The following is a 21,557-nucleotide window of genomic DNA, read 5'->3' as shown; positions in this document are numbered from 1 at the left end:
CGCTTTGCAGGCATTCTTCTTATGTTTGGTCTCCCCTTCTGCAAGTCCTGCCCAGAGGAGGGATTCTAAGGGAGCTACCCTTCACCCCCAGAAGCTGGCGTGCGGCGAGGGCAGCAGCACTCACAGCTCTGTAGAGATCAGGCTGGGCTCGCTGCAGTACTCTGTGTCCTCGCTCAGCTTCACCTCATAGGTCTCGTCCTGAGAGACCTCCTCCTGACACACCATGGCGATCTGGCTCTCCCGGGAGTGGCACCTGAAGCGTCCAAGGGGGAGAAACGAAGTCAGAAGCTGCGAACCTCATCGTTCCCTCAGCAGGCAAGGCATCACACACCACACACACGCACTCACACAGTGAACACACACACACACGTGCCCACTCATGCACGCACAACCGCTGTGGCCTCTTCCTCCCATAGTTGCTGACACAGCAGCAGAGCCAGGGAAACAGTAAGATCCAGATCAGGAGTCCGTGCAGAACAAGCAGCTCTGGGCTGGGACCCAAGGAGGTCTCAGTTCTGACCCCAGTTCAGTTGCCCTCTGGCATGAGTCACTGCCCCCCTACCCCCATGCCTCTATCCCTCTCAATAAAACTGGAGTAGTGTAGGCCCTGCTTGACTCAGAAGCTCGTCATGAGTAACAAATGAAGTAACAGATGAGATGTGGTTTTGAAAGGTGGGAAGGAGCAGCTTTTAGAACAGGGGCCTAGGCTGCTCTGTACAGGTTGGGGTGGGTCCTGAGAGGGCTGTCCTCTCCCTCTGCTAAAGAGAGCCAGGCCTTTGGGTGCTGGTTGGGCAGAGCCAGGAAGTTCCTGGGGTCACAGTTTGCCATGCATTTGGGTTTGACATGGGTTCCTTAGAGTGACAGTACGGACAAGAAGCCTCACGCTGACGGGTTTGCTCTCCTGGGCAGTGAGCCTGAGTCCCTGCTGAGCTTGAGACCCTCAGACCCTCCCCTACTGGGTGTGTCCCGGATGATTCTGCTCACCCTCCGGACTGGCGTCTTCTTAGCTCTGGCCTGTGCCTGGCCTGTGCCTTAGCTCCTGTCTGTGCCTCTCAATACTTCCCTCAGTCTTTCTTCCTATAGATCCTGAATGACGGAACCCGCTTTACCCCCAAACCCAAGAAGACATGAGGGCAAGAGCTCAGTTAATTCTCTCAGGGCTGAGTGCTGGATCAGCACCCCGATCTGACCGGGGCCTGTGAGCTGGGGCAACTCAGGAAGCTACCCTCCCGGGTACCTACCCGCTTCTCGGGAGCAGGCCCTAACCAGGGATGGCCCATGCTGTGGTAAGGACAGATGGAATGTGGATGGGGTGGGAAGAGAGGGGAGTGAAAGGCGCTGGGAGGAGGCATAATGAGATGAGCTGGAGACGGAGAATGGCGGCAGGCAGACAACACCACTTCCTGGGGGCCACTGTGTGCAAGACATGCTGGCCCATCCCAGCAAGAGCAAGGCTGGTCCTGGAGCCCCGGCACTTAGCCTTGAGCTGTGGCACGAAGGCTGAGACCCCAGAGCTGCAACTTTGCTTGACTTGTTCGTCCTCACCAAGCTGAAGCTTACTGCCTTGAGGGTCACTTTTCCCACTGTGCTGGGAAGGAGGGAGCCAGTATTTGGGGAGCATTTGCTATGGGCTAGGCCTTGGGGGAGGCCGCACACCACAGTTTAGGGACAGAGGTGCCTGTGGGGAGAGGAGGAAAATCCCCTGATGTTTCTCCCTACCTCCACTCTCCCTTCATTTAATACAGAACAAGTTTTCAGAGAAAAATATGCTCTGAAGGAGGTATTAGCTCACCCTGAGATGCTAAGGATGGACCCAATGAACCTTCCTAAAGAAGAGGTTTGGATAAGGGGAGCAAGGGAGAACGTGACACTAGGACTGAGTACCTGAGTTGTAGGAGGTTTTCGGGAAAGGGAGGGGCTGCTGAGACACACATGGGCCAGCCATTTGAACTCTGATACTCCCCTGTGCAAAGCTAACCTTTCAGGTCAGCATATAAAATCCAGAGCTGGCATGCTGTACTGTGTATAGAAGGCCTCGGTAGACATCTCTTGAGTAGAAAGACTCACCCGACATTGCTTTTGAGTGGGTTCACCAGCCATTCTTCCATGCAGTGAGGTAGACTGATGGCCAATCAGACTTGGCTGTTATCAGACACTGTTAAAGGCCCAGGCCACAAAGGTGTCCACGGGGCCACTTGAAAGTGGGTGTTAAGAAGGGAAGTGAAAACTGGGGGGCAGATAGGCAGGCTCCTTAGATGAAAGAAGCTTCAGGACACTTGTCCAGAAAGATGCTCACACATCGTGATTATTTTCTAAGGTCGTGAGCCTGAGAGATTTGCCCAAGAACATGGTATGTGGGTGATCTGCCCGGCCTGCTGTGGTGGGGGTGCTGTCCACTAAGGGTGAGGGGGCACGGTGGCGGGGAGGCAAGTCCTCTCCCACCTGGCTTTGGAAACCCAGAGCTGTTGACAGAAATAGGGAGGAGATCCTTTAGGCCCATGCTGTGTTTCTGGAGGCCCAGAGCACGTGGTATACCACGTGCTTATCACCCTGGTATACCATATGTTATGGTATACCATAACAATGGATCCCAGAGCCCCAAGGAGCAGAAGGTAGGGAGAAAAGCATGCATCAGGCAGTGGGAGAGCAAACTACCAGGAACGATCCCGCACTGTGGCAGAGTGGGCAAGAGCTATGGTGAAGGGCCTCCCACCACCAAAGTGTTCCTCCCAAGAGGGTGGAGAAGGGTGTGAAGAAGACGTGGTAGCTCCAGTCTCATCCCAGCTAAGTCAAAGGCCAGGCTTGTGCAGATGTGGGAAAGGCTGGGGGAACAGTCTGTTGTGTTGCCAGGATGCTGGGGGTCAGGGGTCTGGGCTCCTCTGCCTGGGTAACAGAAAGAGCACAAGAGGCTCTGTCCAGAGGTGTGGTCAGGACACTAGATAGCCATTGGGGCTGTGCTGCCTTCCCCAGGTGTGGCTGCCACATGTAACCAATGGCAAGAATGGGAGGCAGCACTGGCCTATCTCTTGATGGGGTCTGGGGCCGCAGCCTCCAGCCCTGCTCGAGGGGGTGAGTGGTAGGCCTGTGGGCCAGACTCCATCCCCCATCTACTCAGGGCTGGAGCATGTGGGGCCCCTGTGCATGGGCCCTGGTGCCCCACCCTCCTGCTTACCTCTTGGAGCTGAGCTTCCATGCGGCCTCCTGTACCCGGACGGCAGGAGACAAGGGGGGCCCGTGGCCCTCCACGGTGCTGACTGCGCTGGGGTAGCCAGTGGGGCGGGGGAAGCGGCCCAGGGCAGTGTTGTTGGCATTGTTGATGTTGGCGTTGGAGCCAGTGGATGAGTAGCTGCTGGGGGTGAAAGTGGAGTCCACCAGTTTCTCGTGGGATGGCGACTCGGTGTCGCCTTGGCTGTTAGCCGCCTTGTTGATGTGCAGTGGGCGCTGGGTGGTGAAGGTCTGGGGGAAGGCGCTCCGGCCGTCACTTTGGTAGTAGCTGACGTGGTTGCCGAACAGGCCACCGGCCCTCTGTAGGCGAGACGGGAGGGGTGGATGGAGGAGAAAGCCCTGTCGGCTACCTCTCCTTCTCTAGGCCAAGCCACGGAAGGCTGTCCGCCTTCCAGAGAGTGCAGCCACGCTGGGCAGCGACACGCGGCCCACGGGGAACTCCTCATCCATGTGGCCTGGAAGCCGGAGAGGGAGGGACCTGGACAGTCCCCTCTGACTCTGCTGGGGGACGGGTGAGGGGCAGGACCAGTCAGGCAGGAAGGCTGCTGCCCTGGGACTTTCTAATGAACCCCCCGAGGACTGGGATCAAATCTCCAGGAGCAGCGCAGGACCGCAATCCTTGGCCGCAGTCTTCGCTATGCTTGGCAGCTGTGAGGGCTGGGGCAAGGGACCAGGAGATTCCAACGAGAACTTTAAAAAATGGGGATCCAACTGGCTCACTGAACTAGAAATGACATTGGCCAAAAGGGTTTTGGAAATAAGGAGGAGGCATTGACTCCATTAATTATATTATGGGCTTCTTTCCTCCGGGGCAATTCTTAGAGATTTCAAATCAGGACCCAGTGTTTTTCTCCAACATTGTTTCCTTGTCCTGGAGCGAGTGGGCATGTTGCTGTCTGTAAGTTGGTCTGTGGGGTCTTGCTGGGGCAGTGTTAGCCTGGTGCTGTGTCCCTGAGGCCATTCGGTGACAGACATTTCACAGTGATGAGGATGAGGATGGTGATGACAGGGCAGCCACAGGCAGGGCAGGCCGTCCTCCCTCCCAGTGTCTCCACAGCTCAGGACCCCTGTGTGGGGGCTGGCAGGGGCAGCTGAGAGGGCCCCCAGCGTGATACTGCTTGGTGGCTTCTCCCTCACTCTGGAGGGATTTTAGCCAAATACCTTTGGGGATAAGCAGGGACGATTGAAGGGCGAGAGCGGGATACAAGCATTGCACTATTCTGGCAGAGTCAGGTTTGGGGTCCACTGAGAATGGATGCTCAGCCTCCATAGCCAGGAAAGGAGAGGGAAGGAAGGCCGGAGGGGACTTTTGTGTCTGGGAAAACACAGGCTTTCCCTCAAGAAGACAGTTGCCCCTGGGCTCCACTCCCCTGCTGCCATGTGGGAACACAAGCCAGAGCCTCTGATTTTTTAAAGAGAAGTCAAAGGTCTAGGTTTTTAGTTGAATGTGCCATATTTCTGAATAATAGGTTTGCAGGTTAGATGTGGCCAAAAGGGGCCCCATGGCTTTGCAGTTTCTAATGTAGAAGGTTCTCCTAGGGAACATGTCCCGAGAGTCCAAGCTTGAGATGGAGTCAGACTTGGAGAAGGTAGAGGTATGGGAAGTAGCTGAGTTGGAAGAGCTTGGAATCTGCCAGAGAACTCAGGACTTTCTCCCTGGATTCTCTTGGCAGAAAGGCAGCCCACCCTCTTGCCTCCAGCTGGACTTGTAAAGGTAAGAGAGTGCTCCTGCGGCGTCCACCTACCCGGAAGATGTCATCTTCAGAGGCAGCAGACACAGCCTCCTTCATGGCCTTGTCCAACTCCTCCTCAGCCGTCAGATCTCCAGAAATGGCCCGTCGGATCTCAGGCCCGATGTCATGCAGCGTGCGCAAGCCAGCCTGAAACCCAGAGGGACACCCAGCTGCTTGACCCACAGCCTCTCCGTAGGGCAGGCACTCCTGCCAAGGGCTTATCTGTGCCAGACTGCGAGAATCCATTTCTCCACCCAGGAAGCATAAAGGCCTGTTAGAAGGGGCTGTGAAGCAGGCAGGACTAGGGAAGGCAGAGTGTGTGGGAGGCAGTGTATCGCACCCTCACCTACACACACATTTGGAAAGGCCTGGAGCTCTCCAAAAGTTTCCTTCTGGAGGGAACTGGCCTCCAGCCCACTGCTGAGAGACAAGCCCAGGCCAGATGTCAGAAGAAGGTGACCAAGCCCTTCCTTATTGTGTGGACCCCCATTCTTGTCCTTTACCTGCAGGGATAGGGCGTTCCTCTGGGAGGGTTTGCCCACCAGGCCCTGCTCTTTGCGCTTCTTGAATTTCCGGAAGTACTCTTGGATCAGGAAAGTAGCATAAAACTTGCCAACTGTGACCTCGTCATCTGAGACAGGAGAAGAGAAGATAGAAGGGAGGTAAAGGGGAGAATTCAGCTTTTTATCCCCCCCAGCATCCAAGTTTTCTGAAGTTTTTACAACTTTTTTTAAAGTTTTTTTTTTTTAAGCCATTCACATGGTTCAGAAAGGCAAAAATATATTACAAGGTGTACAGTGAAAAGTCTCTCTCTCACCCCTCCTCCATCTGCTAAGTTACTACCTTTTAATAGATAAACTTTCTAAAATTAGCTTCTGGAGTATTTTTCCAGAGAGTCTTTCTGCAAATGCTTTCTGCAAATAAGCAAAAATATTCTTAGCTCCTCTTTTTTTTTTTTTTTAACAGTAGAAGCAGCCTATTATCAAAATTATTTCCCACCTTGCTTTAGAAAAACGCTTTACAAAGTTAAAAAAAAAAAAACAAAACCTGACATTGTTAACTAATTTATATTTGATTCCAAAACTTGAGGTGCCCATCATAAATTGATCAGTCCCCTAAGTGCAAACAGTTCTGGTTTAAGATGGAGTTTCGTGGAAGGAACACCTTTCTTTAAGTTTGGGTTTCGTTTTCAACCAGACAGATTGGGTTTTCTTACCATGTGGTTTGGCTGGGTCCCTGCTGGGCTAGACCCCCAAGTTACACATGGCATAGTCAGCCTCTGTGTTGGGAATGAACCAGGAGGTGGAGAAACAGAAGAGTTTCCAAGGAGAACATTGCCTCTTGGCTCCATCTTCCTCTGAGGGAAATGGCCCCAGGAGACAGGTGGTAGGTTAAGCATAGGGGCCTGTGATGATTCTCCTACTTCTAGCTTTTCCTTAAGAATAGCCAAGTCCACCAGTGGTGACCTTCTACCTGGCGAATACCTCATTCCCTTGTGGGAGAGGAAACCCAATTTCCCCGTCTAGCCAGTCAGCAAGAGCCACAGGGCAGAAAGAGCCTGGTGTTCTGGTGTCCCCCAGACCTGGGTTTGAATTTTGAATCTGCCACGTACTCACCTGATAGCCCTGGGTCAGCTACATAGCTTCTAAGAACTTCAGTTTCTTGAGCAAACTTCACAGCAATGTTATGAGGATTAAATAAGGTATGCAAAACATCTCATGGGGCTTGGCCCGTCTAGGTGACACTTCCCTGGGCTGCTTCCCTTTGGGAAGTGATTCTCAACAGGGCTGGTGTCCCATTTTAAGGAGTGTTTTGGGAATATGGGGACATTCCTGGTTGTCCCAGTGTGCTACAGGCATTGGGTGGTTCCAGATGTGTCCCTTAAAACACAGGCATGTTTTGCATACATCTGCACTTGGCTAGATGTCCATGTGGGGAAAGGACCTGTTTATAATGACCTGAGCTAAGAACCTAACTTCATTTTACATATGAACAGAAAATAATATTTTTTGCCTGGTTTTAATATATCCAGAATTTCCAGGTATATATCTGCTAGGTAAATTGACAGGAAACCATATTTTGCTTTGTTTGCACTTGACCAAGAGGGCTTTACATTTTGGAAAATTGAATCCCTGATGGCAATGCCCCTTGTAGTATCTGAGTCACCTGTTGCATCTGACATGCTTATATTAGTCTGTATTTGTTCTTTGTTTGTGCATATACATATGTATACATACACATGTGTATATAATTTAATATATTTAGTTATCCCTTACTTCAAAATGACAAATACAAAATGTCAACAATAGTCAATATTGTCTTAGTTCCTTTAAACACAGACTTATTCATCATAAGTGGATGCATGAAAGTATTTTATCAGTTAACTATAACTTCTGGTACAGTGCCATAACCCATAGTGCCTGAGCGTATATATATTGAAAAGTATTTGACTTTAATGTATTTTATATTAAAGTTATATATATATATATATATATATATATATATATATATATATATATATGATTTTATTTATTTAGTTGAGAGAAAGAGAGAGAGCATGGGCGGGAGGGGGAGCAGGGAGCCTGAAGTGGGGCTTGATCCCAGGACCCTGGAATCATGACGTGAGCCGAAGGCAGACTCTTAACTGACTGAGCCACCCACGTGTCCCAAGTTAAAGTGTTATATTAATATTTTGGAAATTATAGCTGTAGGAAAGTTATTTTCATTTAGGATAATAGTAGGGGCATTATAAACTATTTACTATGAAAGGGGGTTCTGGGTTTGAGAGGGTAGAGAAACACTACTCTAGATAAGACAAAAAGAATTCAACCAAGAGGGATCTCAGGGGATTCTTTTCCCAGGTCCCCATTACTTCCAGAGCAACGAGCCTACTAATTTACGGGGGAAACCTATACTTTGCAGAGTTTCCTTGAAAATTTTGCCAAAATTCTAAGCATCAAGGGGCCTTGTCTGGTCTATGAAATGTTATGATTAGACCAGGTTTCCAGTCTGATATCCTGTATCTGAGTTTGTGAAGGTGTGGCACCCTCAGCCCTTCCAACCAATAGGGCCTTCAAGACCCACAGGAGAGGCAGAGTGGGGTGGGGAAAGCAGGCTTCCCATGAGCCTCATGGACTCAGGAACCAGGCAAGAGTCATGGGTGTGGAGATCCTGGGAGTACTTACCACCCGCTGGGGGCACCACTTGGTCCAGCAGCTTCATGCTGGTCCGCTTCCAGATCTTCTTGATTATGGCCCGCAGTTCCTCATTGGCTTGTTCTAGGTTCCCTGAGGGGAGGGAGATACGAGGCTGAAAATGGTCATCAGCCCCTTGAAGGTCCACCCCAGAGGGACCCATGGGGTAGAACCCATGCTCAGAGTGGGAAGCTGCAACCCCACAGAAAGCCCTGGTCCATCAGCTTCACTTTCTTTGTCTCCAGTCTGCTGAATGTCACCTCCACCTTCTTTTTCTTTGTATTGCTGTCCATGCTTTATTCCCCCTCCCTCCATTCCCTGCCCAGTGCCGTCCTTTTTCCCTTCCTCCCTGCCTGCTGCTCAGACCACCAGTGGCAATCCTTCATCTCCACATGCTCCTTCCTTGTGAGTGGCCTTTGGGGAGGACCAGACAGCCTGACTCAGCTGAGCTCAAAGGCCACCTGCTGGAGAGCAAGAGGGGCTGCTCTGTGCATGGCACTTCTCACGGGGCTCCATGGGTGATCAAATTTTCCCCCAAACAAAGCATCTGTACACAGGGGGACCTTAGTGTCAAAGCTCTTTGCTATGTCTCCAGTGGGGAACAGGTGGCAAAACCTCAGTGTAGAAGCAGGAATCAAAACACACGGGGTTCTGTTTTGGAGCTTCTCTGGGTCTGCTTTCTCCAGTTTTTACCACCTAAATTGATGCCTATCCTGTGCAGCCTCTGGGACAGTGGTCATATAGCAGCTGTAAGAAAAGGTGCGGTGGGCAGTAGTCTAAGACCCCCGGAGCTGTCTCCCACCAGCACCAATCTATACACACCCTGCATTGTCCTTGGTGTGTCCACGGTCCCTGGACTACGATGGATTTTTACCCCTATGATTAGATCGCCTTAAGATGGGGAGATTATCTAGATGGACCTGACCTAATCACATGAACTCTTTAAAAGTAGAGAGTTCTCAGGTGCAAATTCCAGTTAGAAAATAAGTAAATCATGGGATGCAATGTACAGCATGATGACTATGGTTAATAAAACCATACTGCACGTTTGATAGTTGTCAAGAAAGTAAGTTCTCATCACACACAAAATTGTAACTATATATGGTGACGGACATTAATCAGATTTACTGTGGTGATCTTTTCTTAATATATATAAATATGGTTTATTATGTTGTACATCTGAAACTAATGTTATGTGTCAATTATACTTCAATACAAGATAAAAACAAAATGAATAAAAAAAAGTACTACATGAAGGAAGTCAAAAGATAAAAGTAGAAAGTTGTCCCTAGTTGAGAGCAGAGGAATGAGAGGGGACTGCTGTGGCCTGGGAGAAAGCACACACCAATGCTGTGAACTGAATAAAGAGAGGCAGCCTCTGGGGGCTCAGTGGTCCCCACCTGAGAGCCCTACAATGGCAAGACATGAATTCCTCCAAAATCCTGAATGTGCTGGGAGCCTCTGGAAGAGGGCACATCCTGATCAGTATCCTCATTTTGGCTTTTTAAAACCCCTAGCAGAGAACTCAGCTACTTTACAGCTAGACCCATGACCTACAGAACTGTGAGCTAGCAACTAGGTGTTGTTCAAACAAAAGAATCTGTGGTAATTGGTTCCACAGCCATAGGAAACCAATACAGGGGTGTTTACTGCTACTATACAGGGCAAGCAGTACGGTTGAGAGCTCTGGTTTTAGACTGTCTGAGGTGAAATCTGCCCTGTGGCCACACCGGAGAGGCTCCCAACAGAAGGAAGCAGAGGTGGCAATGGAGGGAGAGTGATGGACTCCTGAGTCGCCTGTTGGATCCAAACAGTACCTGGCACCAGAGGATGATCCTGGGCAATCAAGTTATGGAGGCAATCCTGCATGGTTTAATTCCCTTCCTGGGTAAGGTAGTTAGTGGTTTCTGACATATGCAATGAAAGGGTCCTAATTAAAGTAGTGCTCAAATATGTTTATCTTCTGTAGTGAGTTGAAAAGCGTTCCCACCAAATTCCTGTCCACATGGAATCTTAGCATGTGGCATTAGCATGTAGGGTCTTTGCAGATGTTATCAGTTAAGATTTATTAGAGTGAGCCCTACATCCCATACTACTGGTGTCTGCATAAGAAGAGGAGAAGACGCACAGAGACACACAAGGGAAGAAGGCCATGTGAAGATGGAGGCAGAGACTGGAGTGATATCACTATGGCCAAGGAATGCCAAGCACAGCTGGGCCCCACCAGAAGCATGGAACAGCTTTTTCCTTTGTTTGTTCCTCTGGGAAAAACAAACCCTACCAACCCTTTTCCTATTTAGTAAGTTGTCTTTTCATTATGTTGGTTTCCTTCACTGTGTGAAACTTTAGTTTGATGTAGTCTCATTTGTTTATTTTAGCTTTTCATCCTTGCCTACGGAGACTGGTCTAAAAATATTGCTAAGACCTATGTCAAAAAACTTACTGCCTATATTTTCTCCTAGGAGTTTTATGGTTTCAAGTCTTACATTCAAGTCTTCAGTACATTTAATTTTTGTGTATTTTTGCATATGGTGTAAGATAGTAGTCCAGTTTTGTTCTTTTGCAGGTAACTGTCCAATGTCCCCAACACTATTTATTGAAGAGACTTCCTCATTGTATATTCTTGCCTCTTTTGTCACAGGTTAATTGACTCTATATGTGTGGGTCTTTTCTTGGGTTCTGTAGTGTGTTCCATTGATCTATGTGTCTGTGTTCATGCCAGTACCATACTGTTTTGTAGTATAGTTTGAAATCATGGAGTATGCTACCTCCAGTTTTGTTCTTTTTCAAGGTTGCTCTGGCTTTTGAATTTTTTTGGTGGCTCCATACACATTTTGAGTTGTAGTTCTGTTAAAAATGTCATTGGTATTTTGATAGGGATTACACTGAATCTGTAGATTGTTTCGGTAGTATGGACACTTTAATAATATTAATTCTTCTAATCCATGAGCACAAAATATCTTTCCATTTATTCATGTCTTCAATTTCTTTCATCAATGTCTTTTTAAATAAAGATTTTATTTATCTATTTGAGAGAGGGAGAGAGAGCACAAAAGCAAGGGGAGGTACAAAGGGAGAGGGAGAAGCAGACTCCTTGCTGAGCAGGGAGCCTGATGTGAGGCTTGATCCCAGGACGCTGAGATCTTAACCTGAGCTGAAGACAGACATTTAACCGACTGAGCCACCCAGGTGCCTTTTTAGTTTAAGTTTTAACAGTTTAAACTGTATTCAGAGTACAATTCTTTCACATCTTTGGTTAAATTTACTCATGGGTATTTCATTATTTTTGATGCAATTATACATGAAATTATTTTCCCACTTTCTTTTTCTTATAGTTATTAGTGTATAGAAACACTGATTTCTGTACGTTAATTTTGTATCCAGTGATATTGCTGAATTCATTTATTAGTTCTAACAGATTTTGGTGGAGTCTTTAGGGTTTTCTCTATATAGGGTTTTCTCTATATAGTATCATGTTTATCCATTGTTACTTTTTCCTGTCCAATTTGGATGAATTTTATTTCTTTTTCTTGTGTAATTGCCATGGCTAGGATTTCCGATACTATGTTGAATAAAAGTGGTGAGAGTGGACATACTTGTCTTATTCCTGATCCTACAGGAAATGCTGAAAGCTTTTCACTGTTGAGTATGATGTTAGCTGTGGGCTTATCTATCATATATGGCCTTTATTAGGCTGAGATACATTCCTTCTATACCTACTTTGTCAAGTTTTCTTTCTTATCATAAATGAACGTTGAATTTTGTCACATGCTTTTTCCTGTACCTATTATGATGATCATATGATTTTTATCCTTTGTTTTGTTAATGTGAGGTATCACACTGATTAATTTGTGGGCATGGAACCATCCTTGCATCTCTGGAATAAATTTCACTTGATTGTGGTGTATGATCCTTTTAATGTATCATTGAAATTTTTTTGCTAAAATTTTGTTAGGATTTTTACATCTATATTATCAGATATATTGGTCTGTAATTTTCTTTCTTGTGTTATCTTTGGTTTTGGTAACAGGGTAATGTGACCTTGTAAAATAAGTTTGGAAGACTTCCTTCCTCTTCAGTCTTTTGGAATAATTTGAGAATAGGTACTAACTCTTCTTTAAATGTTTGGTAGAATTAAGCCATGAAGCCATCTGGTCCTGGACTTCTGTTGTTTTGGAGTTTAAAAATCACTGTTTCAATTTTATTACTTGTAATTGATCTATTTAGATTTTCTATTTGTGTGTGTGTGTGTGTGTGTGTGTGTGTGTGTGTGTGTGTGTGTGTTTCAGCCTTGGAAGATTATTTATTTCTAGGATTTATCCATTTCTTTTAAGCTTTCCAATTTGTTGGTGTATAATTGTAGTAATGTCTTAGCCTTTGTATTTCTGTGGTGTTCGTTGTAACTTTTCCTTCATTTCTGATTTTATTTATTTGGGTCCTCTCCCTTTTTCTCTTGAGTTTGGCTGTTGATTTCATTGATCTTTTCAAAGAACCAGCTCTTGGGATGCCTGGGTGGCACAGTCAGTTAAGTGTCTGCCTTCGGCTCAGGTTATGATCACAGGTCCCTGGGATAAAATCCTGCATCAGGCTTCCTGTTCAGTGGGGAGCCTGCTTCTCTCTCTGCCTGTTGCTCCCCCTGCTTGTACTCTCTGACAAATAAATTTTTAAAAAATCTTAAAAAAAGAGAAAAAGCTCTTACTTTTATTATCTCTTCTTCTTCTTCTCCCCCCCCATCTCTATTTCATTTATTTCCACTCTGGTCTTTATTATTTCCTTCCCTTTACTAATATTGGGCTTTGTTCCTCTTTTTTTAAAAATTATTATTATTATTATTTTTTTAAGATTTTATTTATTTATCAGAGAGAGAGAGAGAGGGGGAGAGAGTGAGCACAGGCAGACAGAATGGCAGGCAGAGGCAGAGGGAGAAGCAGGCTCCCTGCTGTGCAAGGAGCCTGATGTGGGACTCGATCCCAGGACGCTGGGATCATGACCTGAGCCGAAGGCAGCTGCTTAACCAACTGAGCCACCCAGGCGTCCCTGTTCCTCTTTTTTTAAAAGTTATTTTAGGTATAGAGTCAGATGGCTTATTTGGGACTTAAAAAAAATTCTTCCTCCATGTTTTATTTTATTTTATTATGTTATATTAGTCACCATATGGTACATTATTAGTTTTTGATGTAGTGTTCCATGATTCATTGTTTGCATATAACATCCAGTGCTCCATGCAATACACGTCTTCCTTAATACCCATCACTGGGCGAACTCATCCCCACCACCCCCACCTCCCTTATGAAACCCTCAGTTTCTTTCCTGGAATCCATAGTCTCTCATGGTTCATCTCCCTCTCTGATTCCTACCTCCTTCATTTTTCCTTTCCTTCTAATGTCCTCCATGCTATTCCTTATGTTCCATATATAAGTGAAACCATATGATAATTGTCTCTCTGCTTGACTTATTTCACTTAGCATAATCTCCTCCAGTTCTATCCATGTCAATGCAAATGGTGGGTACTCATACTTTCTGGTGGCTGAGTAATATTCCATTGTTTATGTGGACCACATCTTCTTTATTCATTCATCTGTGGAAGGGCATCTCAGCTCCTTCCACAGTTTGGCTATTGGGTACATTGCTGCTATACACATTGGGGTGCATTTTCCCCTTCTTTTCAGTATATCTGTATCTTTGGGGTAAATACCCAGTAGTGCAATTTTTGGATCATAGGGTAGCTCCATTTTTAAATTTTTGAGGAAACTCCACAGTTTTCCAAAGTGGCTCTACCAGCTTGCATTCCCACCAACAATGTAAGAGGGTTTCCCTCTCCCCACATCCTCTCCAACATCTGTTGTTTCTTTCCTTGCCAATTTTTGCCATTCTAACTGGGTGTAATGTGGTATCTCAATATGGTTTTGATTTGAATTTCCTGGATGGCTAATGATCTTGAACATTTATTCATGTGTCTGTTATCCATTCATATATGTCTTCTTTGGAAAAGTGTCTGTTCATATCTTCTGACCATTTTTTGACTTGATTTTTTTTTTTGGGGGGGGGGGAGGTGTTGAGTTTGAGAAGTTCTTTATAGATCTTGGATACCAGCCCTTTATCTGTAGTGTCATTTGCAAATATCTTCTTCCATTCTGTGGGTTGCCTCTTTGTTTTATTGACTGTTTCCTTTGCTGTGCAGAACCTTTTTATCTTGATGAAGTCCCAAAAGTAGAAAAAGAAAAACAAAGCTGGGGGCATCACACTGCCTAATTTCAAGCTATATTACAAAGCTGTGCCATGGTACTGGCACAAAAACAGACACATAGATCAATGGAACAGAATAGGTTTCTAAGCATGCATTCATTTCTTCTAGATTACTTATTGTCATATAGCTGTTGATAAAAATTTCTGATGATTGTGTCTATTTCCTTGGTGTTATGATATCTCCCCTTTAATTCATAATTTTATTAATTTGGGTCCTTTCTCTTTTCTTTTGGATAATCTGGCCAGTGGCTCATAGATCTTATTAATTCTTTCAAAGAATCAGCTTCCAGTTTTGTTGTGTTCTACTGTATTTTTGGTTTCTAATTCTCTGCTCTAATCTTAATTATTTCCTTCCTCATGCATGGCTTAGGGTTAATTTGTTGTTGATTCTCTACTTCTTTAAGGTGTAAAGGTAGTTGGAATTTTTCTATTTTTTTGAGTGAGGCTTGGATGGCTATGTACTCCCCCCACTCAGGACCACCTTTGCTGTATCCCACAGGTTTTGGACTGAAGTGTTTTTGTTCACTTGAATTGTTTAAGTTCTTCTTTGATTTTCTGGTTGATCCAAACATTCTTGTGCAGGATGGTCTTTAGCTGCCAAGTGTTTGAATTTCTTCCAAACTTTTTCTTGTGATTGACCTCCAGTTTCAAAGCACTGTGGTCTGAGAATATGCATGGAATAATTTCAGTCTTTTGGTATCAGCTGAGACTTGATTTGTGACCCAGTATGTGGTCTATTCTTGAGAAAGTTCCATGTGTGCTCAAGAAGAATGAGTAGTCTGTTGTTTTAGGGTAGAATATTCTCTGTGTATACACACACACACACACACACACACACACACACACACACACACATATGAGACACACTGGACCATATATATATATATATATATATATATATATATATATATATATTTGTTGATTTTCTGCTTAGATAACCTGTCTGTTGCTGAGAGTGAGAGGGTTGAGGTCTCCTACAATTAACATATTATGAATATGTCTCTTTATTTTGGTTAACAATTGGTTTATGTAGTTGGCTGCTTCCATGTTGGGGCATAGATATTTACAATTGTAAATTATAGATCCTCTTCTTGGATAGACCCTTTAAGAATGGTATAGTGTACATTGACTTTGAATCCTGCCACATTACTGAATTGCTGTATGAGGTCTAGTAGTTTGGGGGTGGAGTCTTTTGGGTTTTCCATAGAGAGTATCATTTCATCTGCAAAGAGAGAGTTTGACTTCTTCATTGCCAATTTGAATACCTTTTATTTCTCTTTGTCTGATTGCTGTTGCTAGGACTTCTAATACCATGTTGAACAAGAGTGGTGAGAGTGGGCATCCTTGTCGTGTTCCTGATCTCAAAGGGAAGGCTGTCAACTTTTTTCCATTGAGGATGATATTTGCTGTGGGTTTTTCATAGATAGATTTGATGAAGTTGAGGAATGTTCCCTCTATCCCTATACTTTGAAGCATTTTAATCAGGAACAGATGCTAGATTTTGTCAAAAGCTTTTTCTGCATCAATTGAGATGACCATGTGGTTCTTCTCTCTTCTCTTACTGATTTGTTCTATTGCATTGATTGATTTGCAAATGTCGAATCACACCTGCAACCCAGGGATAAATCCCACCTAGTCATAATGGATAATCTTTTTAATGGACTGTTGGATCCTATTAGCTAGGATCTTGTTGAGAATCTTAGCATCCATATTCATCAGGGATATTGGTCTGAAATTGGGTGAGCCTGGTGGTGGGTATTATGGAGGGCACGTATTGCATGGAACACTGGGTGTGGTACATAAACAATTAATTCTGATACACTGAAAAGAAGTTTAAAAGATTAAAAATATATATATAAAATAATGGTATAATGTCCTTCTGTATCTCTAAGTACAGTCTTTAGCTTAAAATCTAATTTGTCTGATAAGAGAATTGCTACTGCAGCTTTCTTTTGAGGCCTGTTGGCATGAAAATTGCCATCCTTTCACTTTTAGTCTGGATGTATCTTTAGGTTCAAAATGAATCTCCTGGAGACAGCATATAGATGGGTCCTGTCTTTTTTTTTTTTTTTTTAAGATATCTGAATTCTTATATTTATTTTGCATTCAGGCAATTGTGATATGTGGTGTTGGTTGAAGCACATGAAGAAAATCCAGCCTTACAAGAAACATGGGGATGTACATATTTGATACCACACCAAATTTTGACAAACAGTAGTTTCTTTAAGATTACTTGCATAATGATGAGCCCTGAATGTTATACACAATCGAAGAATTATTGAACTCTACATCTGAAACTGATGATGTATTATATGTTGATTAATTGAATTTAAATAGGGTCCTGTCTTTTTATACAATCTGCAACCCTGTGCTGTTTTATGGGAGCACTCAGGCTGTTGATAGTGATTATTGAAAGATATAATTTAATTGTCATCATATCACCTGTGAAGTCCTTGTTTCCACAGATTTTCTCTGTAAATTTCTGTTCTATATCACTCTTGGGGTCTTTTTCCTTTTATAGAACTCCATTTAATATTTCTTGCAGGGCCAGCTTAGTGGGCACATATTCTTTCAGTTTTTGCCAGTCTTGGAAGCTCTTTATCTCTCCATCCATTCTAAACCAGAGCCTTGCCAGATAAAGTATTCTTGGCTGCATGTTCTTCTCATTTAGTACCCTGAATATGTCTTACCAGCCCTTTCTGGCTTGCCAGGTCTCTGTGGACAGGTCTGACATTACTCTGATGTTCCTCCCTCTGTATGTAAGGAATCTTTTCCCCCTAACTGCCCTTAAGATGATTTCCTTGGTTTTAAGATTTGCGAGTTTTACTATTACATGCCTGGGTGTGAGTCTGTTCTCCTTGACCTTGGGAAGGGTCCTCTCTGCCTCTATGACACAAATGCTTGTTTTATTCCCCAGATTAGGGAAGTTCTCAGCTATGCTTTGCTCAACTATCTCTTCCAGTCCTCTGTCTCTCTCTCTCTACCACCTCCCCACCAGGGATCCCAATAATTTTGACATTGGAATGTTTCATGGTGCCATTTATTTCTCTAATTCTGTTTTCATGCATATTAAGCTGTTTGTTCCAGGCCTCCTCCTGTTCCTTCTTTTCTATCAGTTTGTCTTCTAGATCACTAATTCATTCTTCTGCCTCATTTACCCTAGCTGTTAGAGTATCTAGATTAGATTGAATCTCATTGATAGCATTTTTAAGTTCTGCCAGATCAGCTCTCATTTCTGCCCTTAGAGAATCGATGCTGCCATTAGTGGTTTCCTTCATCCTAGCTATTGTCTGCATAACTGTTACCCTGAAGTCTATTTCTGACATCTTGCTTATTATATCCATATCCATTAGTTCTGTGGCCAAGGTCATGGTCTCTGAATTTTTCCTGTGTTGTGGGTTCCTTCTTTTAGTCATTCTGTTGAGGGGTGGTTGAAGAAATATATAGAGTCTAGGTTATTGACCACAACCGAAGCAAGATGCTCCTGTTTTATAGGGACCTTAGGGTTGCCAGCCTCTTGTTCTTCCAGCCTGTCTTCTGGGGGAGGAGCCTGTTGCGCTGTTACTCAGGCAATACTGTTTGGGCAGAGTTCTGCTCTCCCAAGAGTCAGAGCAGAAGTGACCATATCTAAACTTCTGTCTCAGAACAGAGAGATTGCAGTCAGTTCTCAGGCTACACTGACTCCGTTTTTGTCTGTGCTGCTAAAAACTGCAGCATCCTGGGTTGTGTGCCCCACAACAGCACTCCAGCCCTCACTTCCACGTCCAGGCACGTCTCTGCCCCTTTTGCTTCTAAAACTGCCAGCTGCTCCCAGTTCACATATGTGCCCCTGCAGCCAATGGAACAGAATATAGAGCCCAGACATGGACCCTCAGCTTTATGGTCAATTAATCTTTGACAAAGCAGGAAAAAATATCCAATGGAAAAAAGACAGTCTCTTCAATAAATGGTGTTGAGAACATTGAACAACTATACAAAGAAGAATGAAACTCGACCATTCTTTTACACTGTACACAAAGATAAACTGAAAATGGATGAAAGACTTCAATGTAAGACAGGAATCCATCAAAATCCTAGAGTAGTACATAGGCAGTAACCTCTTCGACATCAGCCACAGCAAATTCTTTCAAGGCATGTCTCCGAATGCAAGGGTTTATTTGGGATTTTTCTTGTTTCTTGAGGTAGGCCTGTATCATTATGAACTTCCTTCTTAGAACTGCTTTGTTACATGCCACTGATTTTGGAAAGTTGTGTTTCTATTTTATTTTGTCTCAAGGTATTTTAAAAAATTTCCCCTTTGATTTCTTTGTTTACCCACTGGTTGTTTGGTAACATATTGTTCATTTTCCACATGTTTGTATGTTTTCCAGTTTTCTTCTTGTAATTAATTTCCAGTTTCACAACATTGTGGTTAGAAAAGATGCTTGATATGATATCAGTGTTCTTGAATTTATTAATATATGAATAATTGTTTTGTGGCCTATCTTGGAAAATGTTCCATGTGCACTTGAATAGAAGGTGTATTCTGTTGTTTTGGATGAAATGTTCATATATATCTATTAAGTTCTTCTGGCCAAATGTGTCATTTAAGGCTAGTATTTCCTTATTGAATCTGTAGATGATTTATCCATTGGTTAAGGGAAATATTAAAGTTCCCTACTATTATTGTATTACTGTCAATTTCTCCCTTTGTGTCTATTAATATTTTCTTTATATTTTTAAATGTTCTTATGTTGGGAGCATGAATATTGACAAATGTTATATCTCTTCTTGGATTGAACACTTTATCATTATGTAATGCTCTTCTTTGTCTTTTGTTATAGTCTTTCTTTTAAAGTTTATTTAGTCTCATGTGAGTATTACTTCACCAACTTCCTTTTTGTTTCCATTTCCATGGAATATCATTTTCCCATCTCTTCATTTTCAGTCTCTGTGTGGCTTTAGATCTGATTTGAGTCTCTTAAAGGCAGTATATAAATGGTTCTTTTTAAAAAATCTATACAGCCACCCTATGTCTTCTGATTGGAGCACTTGGTCCATTTATATTTAATGTAATTATTAATAGGTATGTACTTATTGTCACTTGGTCAGCTGTTTTCTGCTTGTTATGGCAATTCTTCTGCTTTGTTTTTCTTCTCTCAGTCTGTTCATTGGTGTTTGATGGTTTTCTTTCGTTTTGTTTGAGTCCCTTTCTCTTTATTTTTTATCTATTGTAAGTTTTGGTTTATGGTTACCATGAGTTCATATATATTGACCTATATACATAGCAGTCTATTTTAAGCTAATAGTCATTTGTTTTTAACACATTCTAAAAGTGCTACATTTTTACTCCCCACCCCGACATTTTATATTTCTAACATCCTATTTGACATCTTATATTTTTTAATTAAAAAAAAAGATTTATTTGTTCATTTGAGAGGGAGACAGAGAGAGAGAGAGAAAAAAAAGAGAAAGTAGGGAGAGGGACAAAGGAAGAGGGAGAAAGAGAATTCAAACAGATTCTTTGCTAAGTGTGGAGCCCTGAAGTGGGACTTGATCTGATGACTGTGAGGTCATGACCTGAGCCAAAATCAGAAGTTAGACACTTAACCAACTGAGTCACTCAGGCGCCCCTGACATGTTTTAATTTTGTGTATTCCTTAACTACTTACTGAAGTTATAGTTAAATTACTATTTTTGACTTTTAATCCTCATACTATTTTTTAAGTGGCTGATTTACCACATTTCCTATATATTTTCCTTTACCAACAAATATTTTTCTTTCATATATTTTCTTACTTCCAGTTACAGATTTTTCTTTTTTGCTTAAAGAAGGTCCTTTAATATTTCTGGTAAGGTTGGTTTAGTGGTGATAAATTCCTTTAACTTTTGCTTGCCTAGGAAACTATCTCTCCTCCAGTTCTGAATGATAACCTTGCCAGGTAGAGATTTCTTGGTTGGCAGTTTTCTCTTTCAGTACTTTGAATATATTATTCCACTTACTTCCGTCATGAAAACTTTATGCTGAAAAATATGCTGATACTCTTATGGCAGTTCCTTTGTCTGTAACAAGCTGTCTTTCTCTTGCTACTTTAAAAACTCTCCCCTTGTCTTTAGCTTTTGACAATTTAATTATAAAATTCCTTGGTGTGGTTTTTTGGGTTCATCTTGTTTAGGGCTCTTTGTGCTTCCTGGACCTGGATGTCTGTTTCTTTCCCCAGCTTAGGGAAATTTTCAGCCATTATTTCTTCAAATAACTTCAAATAACTTCCCTACTCCTTCTGGAACTACTATAATGTGAATGTTTGTGTATCTGATGTTGTTCTAGAAGTTCTTAAAACTATTCTCACTTTTTATTAACATATATTGTATCATTAGTTCCAGAGGTAGAATTTAGTGATTCACCAGATTACTTCCAGTGACCTCCTTAATGCCCATCACCCAGTTATCCCACACCCCCAACCTCCTTCTCCTCCAGCAACCCTCAGTCTGTTTCCTATGATTAAGAGTCTCTTATGGTTTGTCTCCCTCTCTATTTTTGTCTTATTTTATTCTTCCTTCCTTCACCTATGTTCATCTGTTTTGTTTCTTAAATTCCACATATGAACAAAATCATATGGTATTTGTCTTTCTCTGACTGACTTATTTTGCTTAGCATAATACCCTGATGTTCCATCCCTATCACTGCAAATTGCAAGAGTTCATTCTTTTTGATGGCTCAGTAATATTCCATTATATCTATATCTATATCTGTATCTATCTATCTATCTATCTACCACATCTTCTTCTCTTTTTTTTTTAACCACATCTTCTTTATCTATTTATTTGTTGATGGACATCTGGGCTCTTTCTATTGCTTGGCTATTGTGGACATCACTGCTATAAACATTGGGGTGCATGTGCCGCTCTGAATCACTATGTTTGTATCTTTTGGATAAATACCTAGTAGTGTAATTGCTGGGTCATAGGGTAGTTCTATTTTAACTTTTTAGGGAACCTCCATACTGTTTTCCAGAGTGGCTGCACCAGTTTGCATTCCCACCAACAGTGCAAGAGGGTTCCCCTTTCTCCACATCCTAGCCAACATCTGTTGTTTCCTGAGTTGTTCATTCTGACTGATGTGAGGTGGTATCTCATTGTGGTTTTGATTTGTATTTCTCTGATGATGAGTGATTTTGAG

The 21,557-nt window shown here is 43.2% G+C and overlaps 1 protein-coding gene across 32 annotated transcripts in view; it reads right to left on the bottom strand.

Annotated features, from left to right (window-relative positions):
• Nucleotides 1-21,557, bottom strand: part of CACNA1C (calcium voltage-gated channel subunit alpha1 C) — a 737,989-nt gene that overhangs the window by 15,194 nt on the left and 701,238 nt on the right. For all 32 annotated transcript variants that reach the window (XM_082741042.1, XM_082741039.1, XM_082741047.1 and 29 more), the window contains 5 exons: nt 8,144-8,245; nt 5,462-5,589; nt 4,971-5,105; nt 3,173-3,525; nt 125-253 (listed from right to left, as the gene is read on the bottom strand). In XM_082741042.1, coding sequence (XP_082597168.1) covers nt 125-253; nt 3,173-3,525; nt 4,971-5,105; nt 5,462-5,589; nt 8,144-8,245 — 847 coding nt within the window. The remainder of the gene's footprint in view (nt 1-124; nt 254-3,172; nt 3,526-4,970; nt 5,106-5,461; nt 5,590-8,143; nt 8,246-21,557) is intronic.

The sequence above is a fragment of the Mustela nivalis genome (genome assembly GCF_964662115.1).
Source record: "Mustela nivalis genome assembly, chromosome: 7".
In the NCBI taxonomy this organism is placed as follows: Eukaryota; Metazoa; Chordata; class Mammalia; order Carnivora; family Mustelidae; genus Mustela; species Mustela nivalis.
This window is presented reverse-complemented; position numbering and strand designations above follow the sequence as displayed.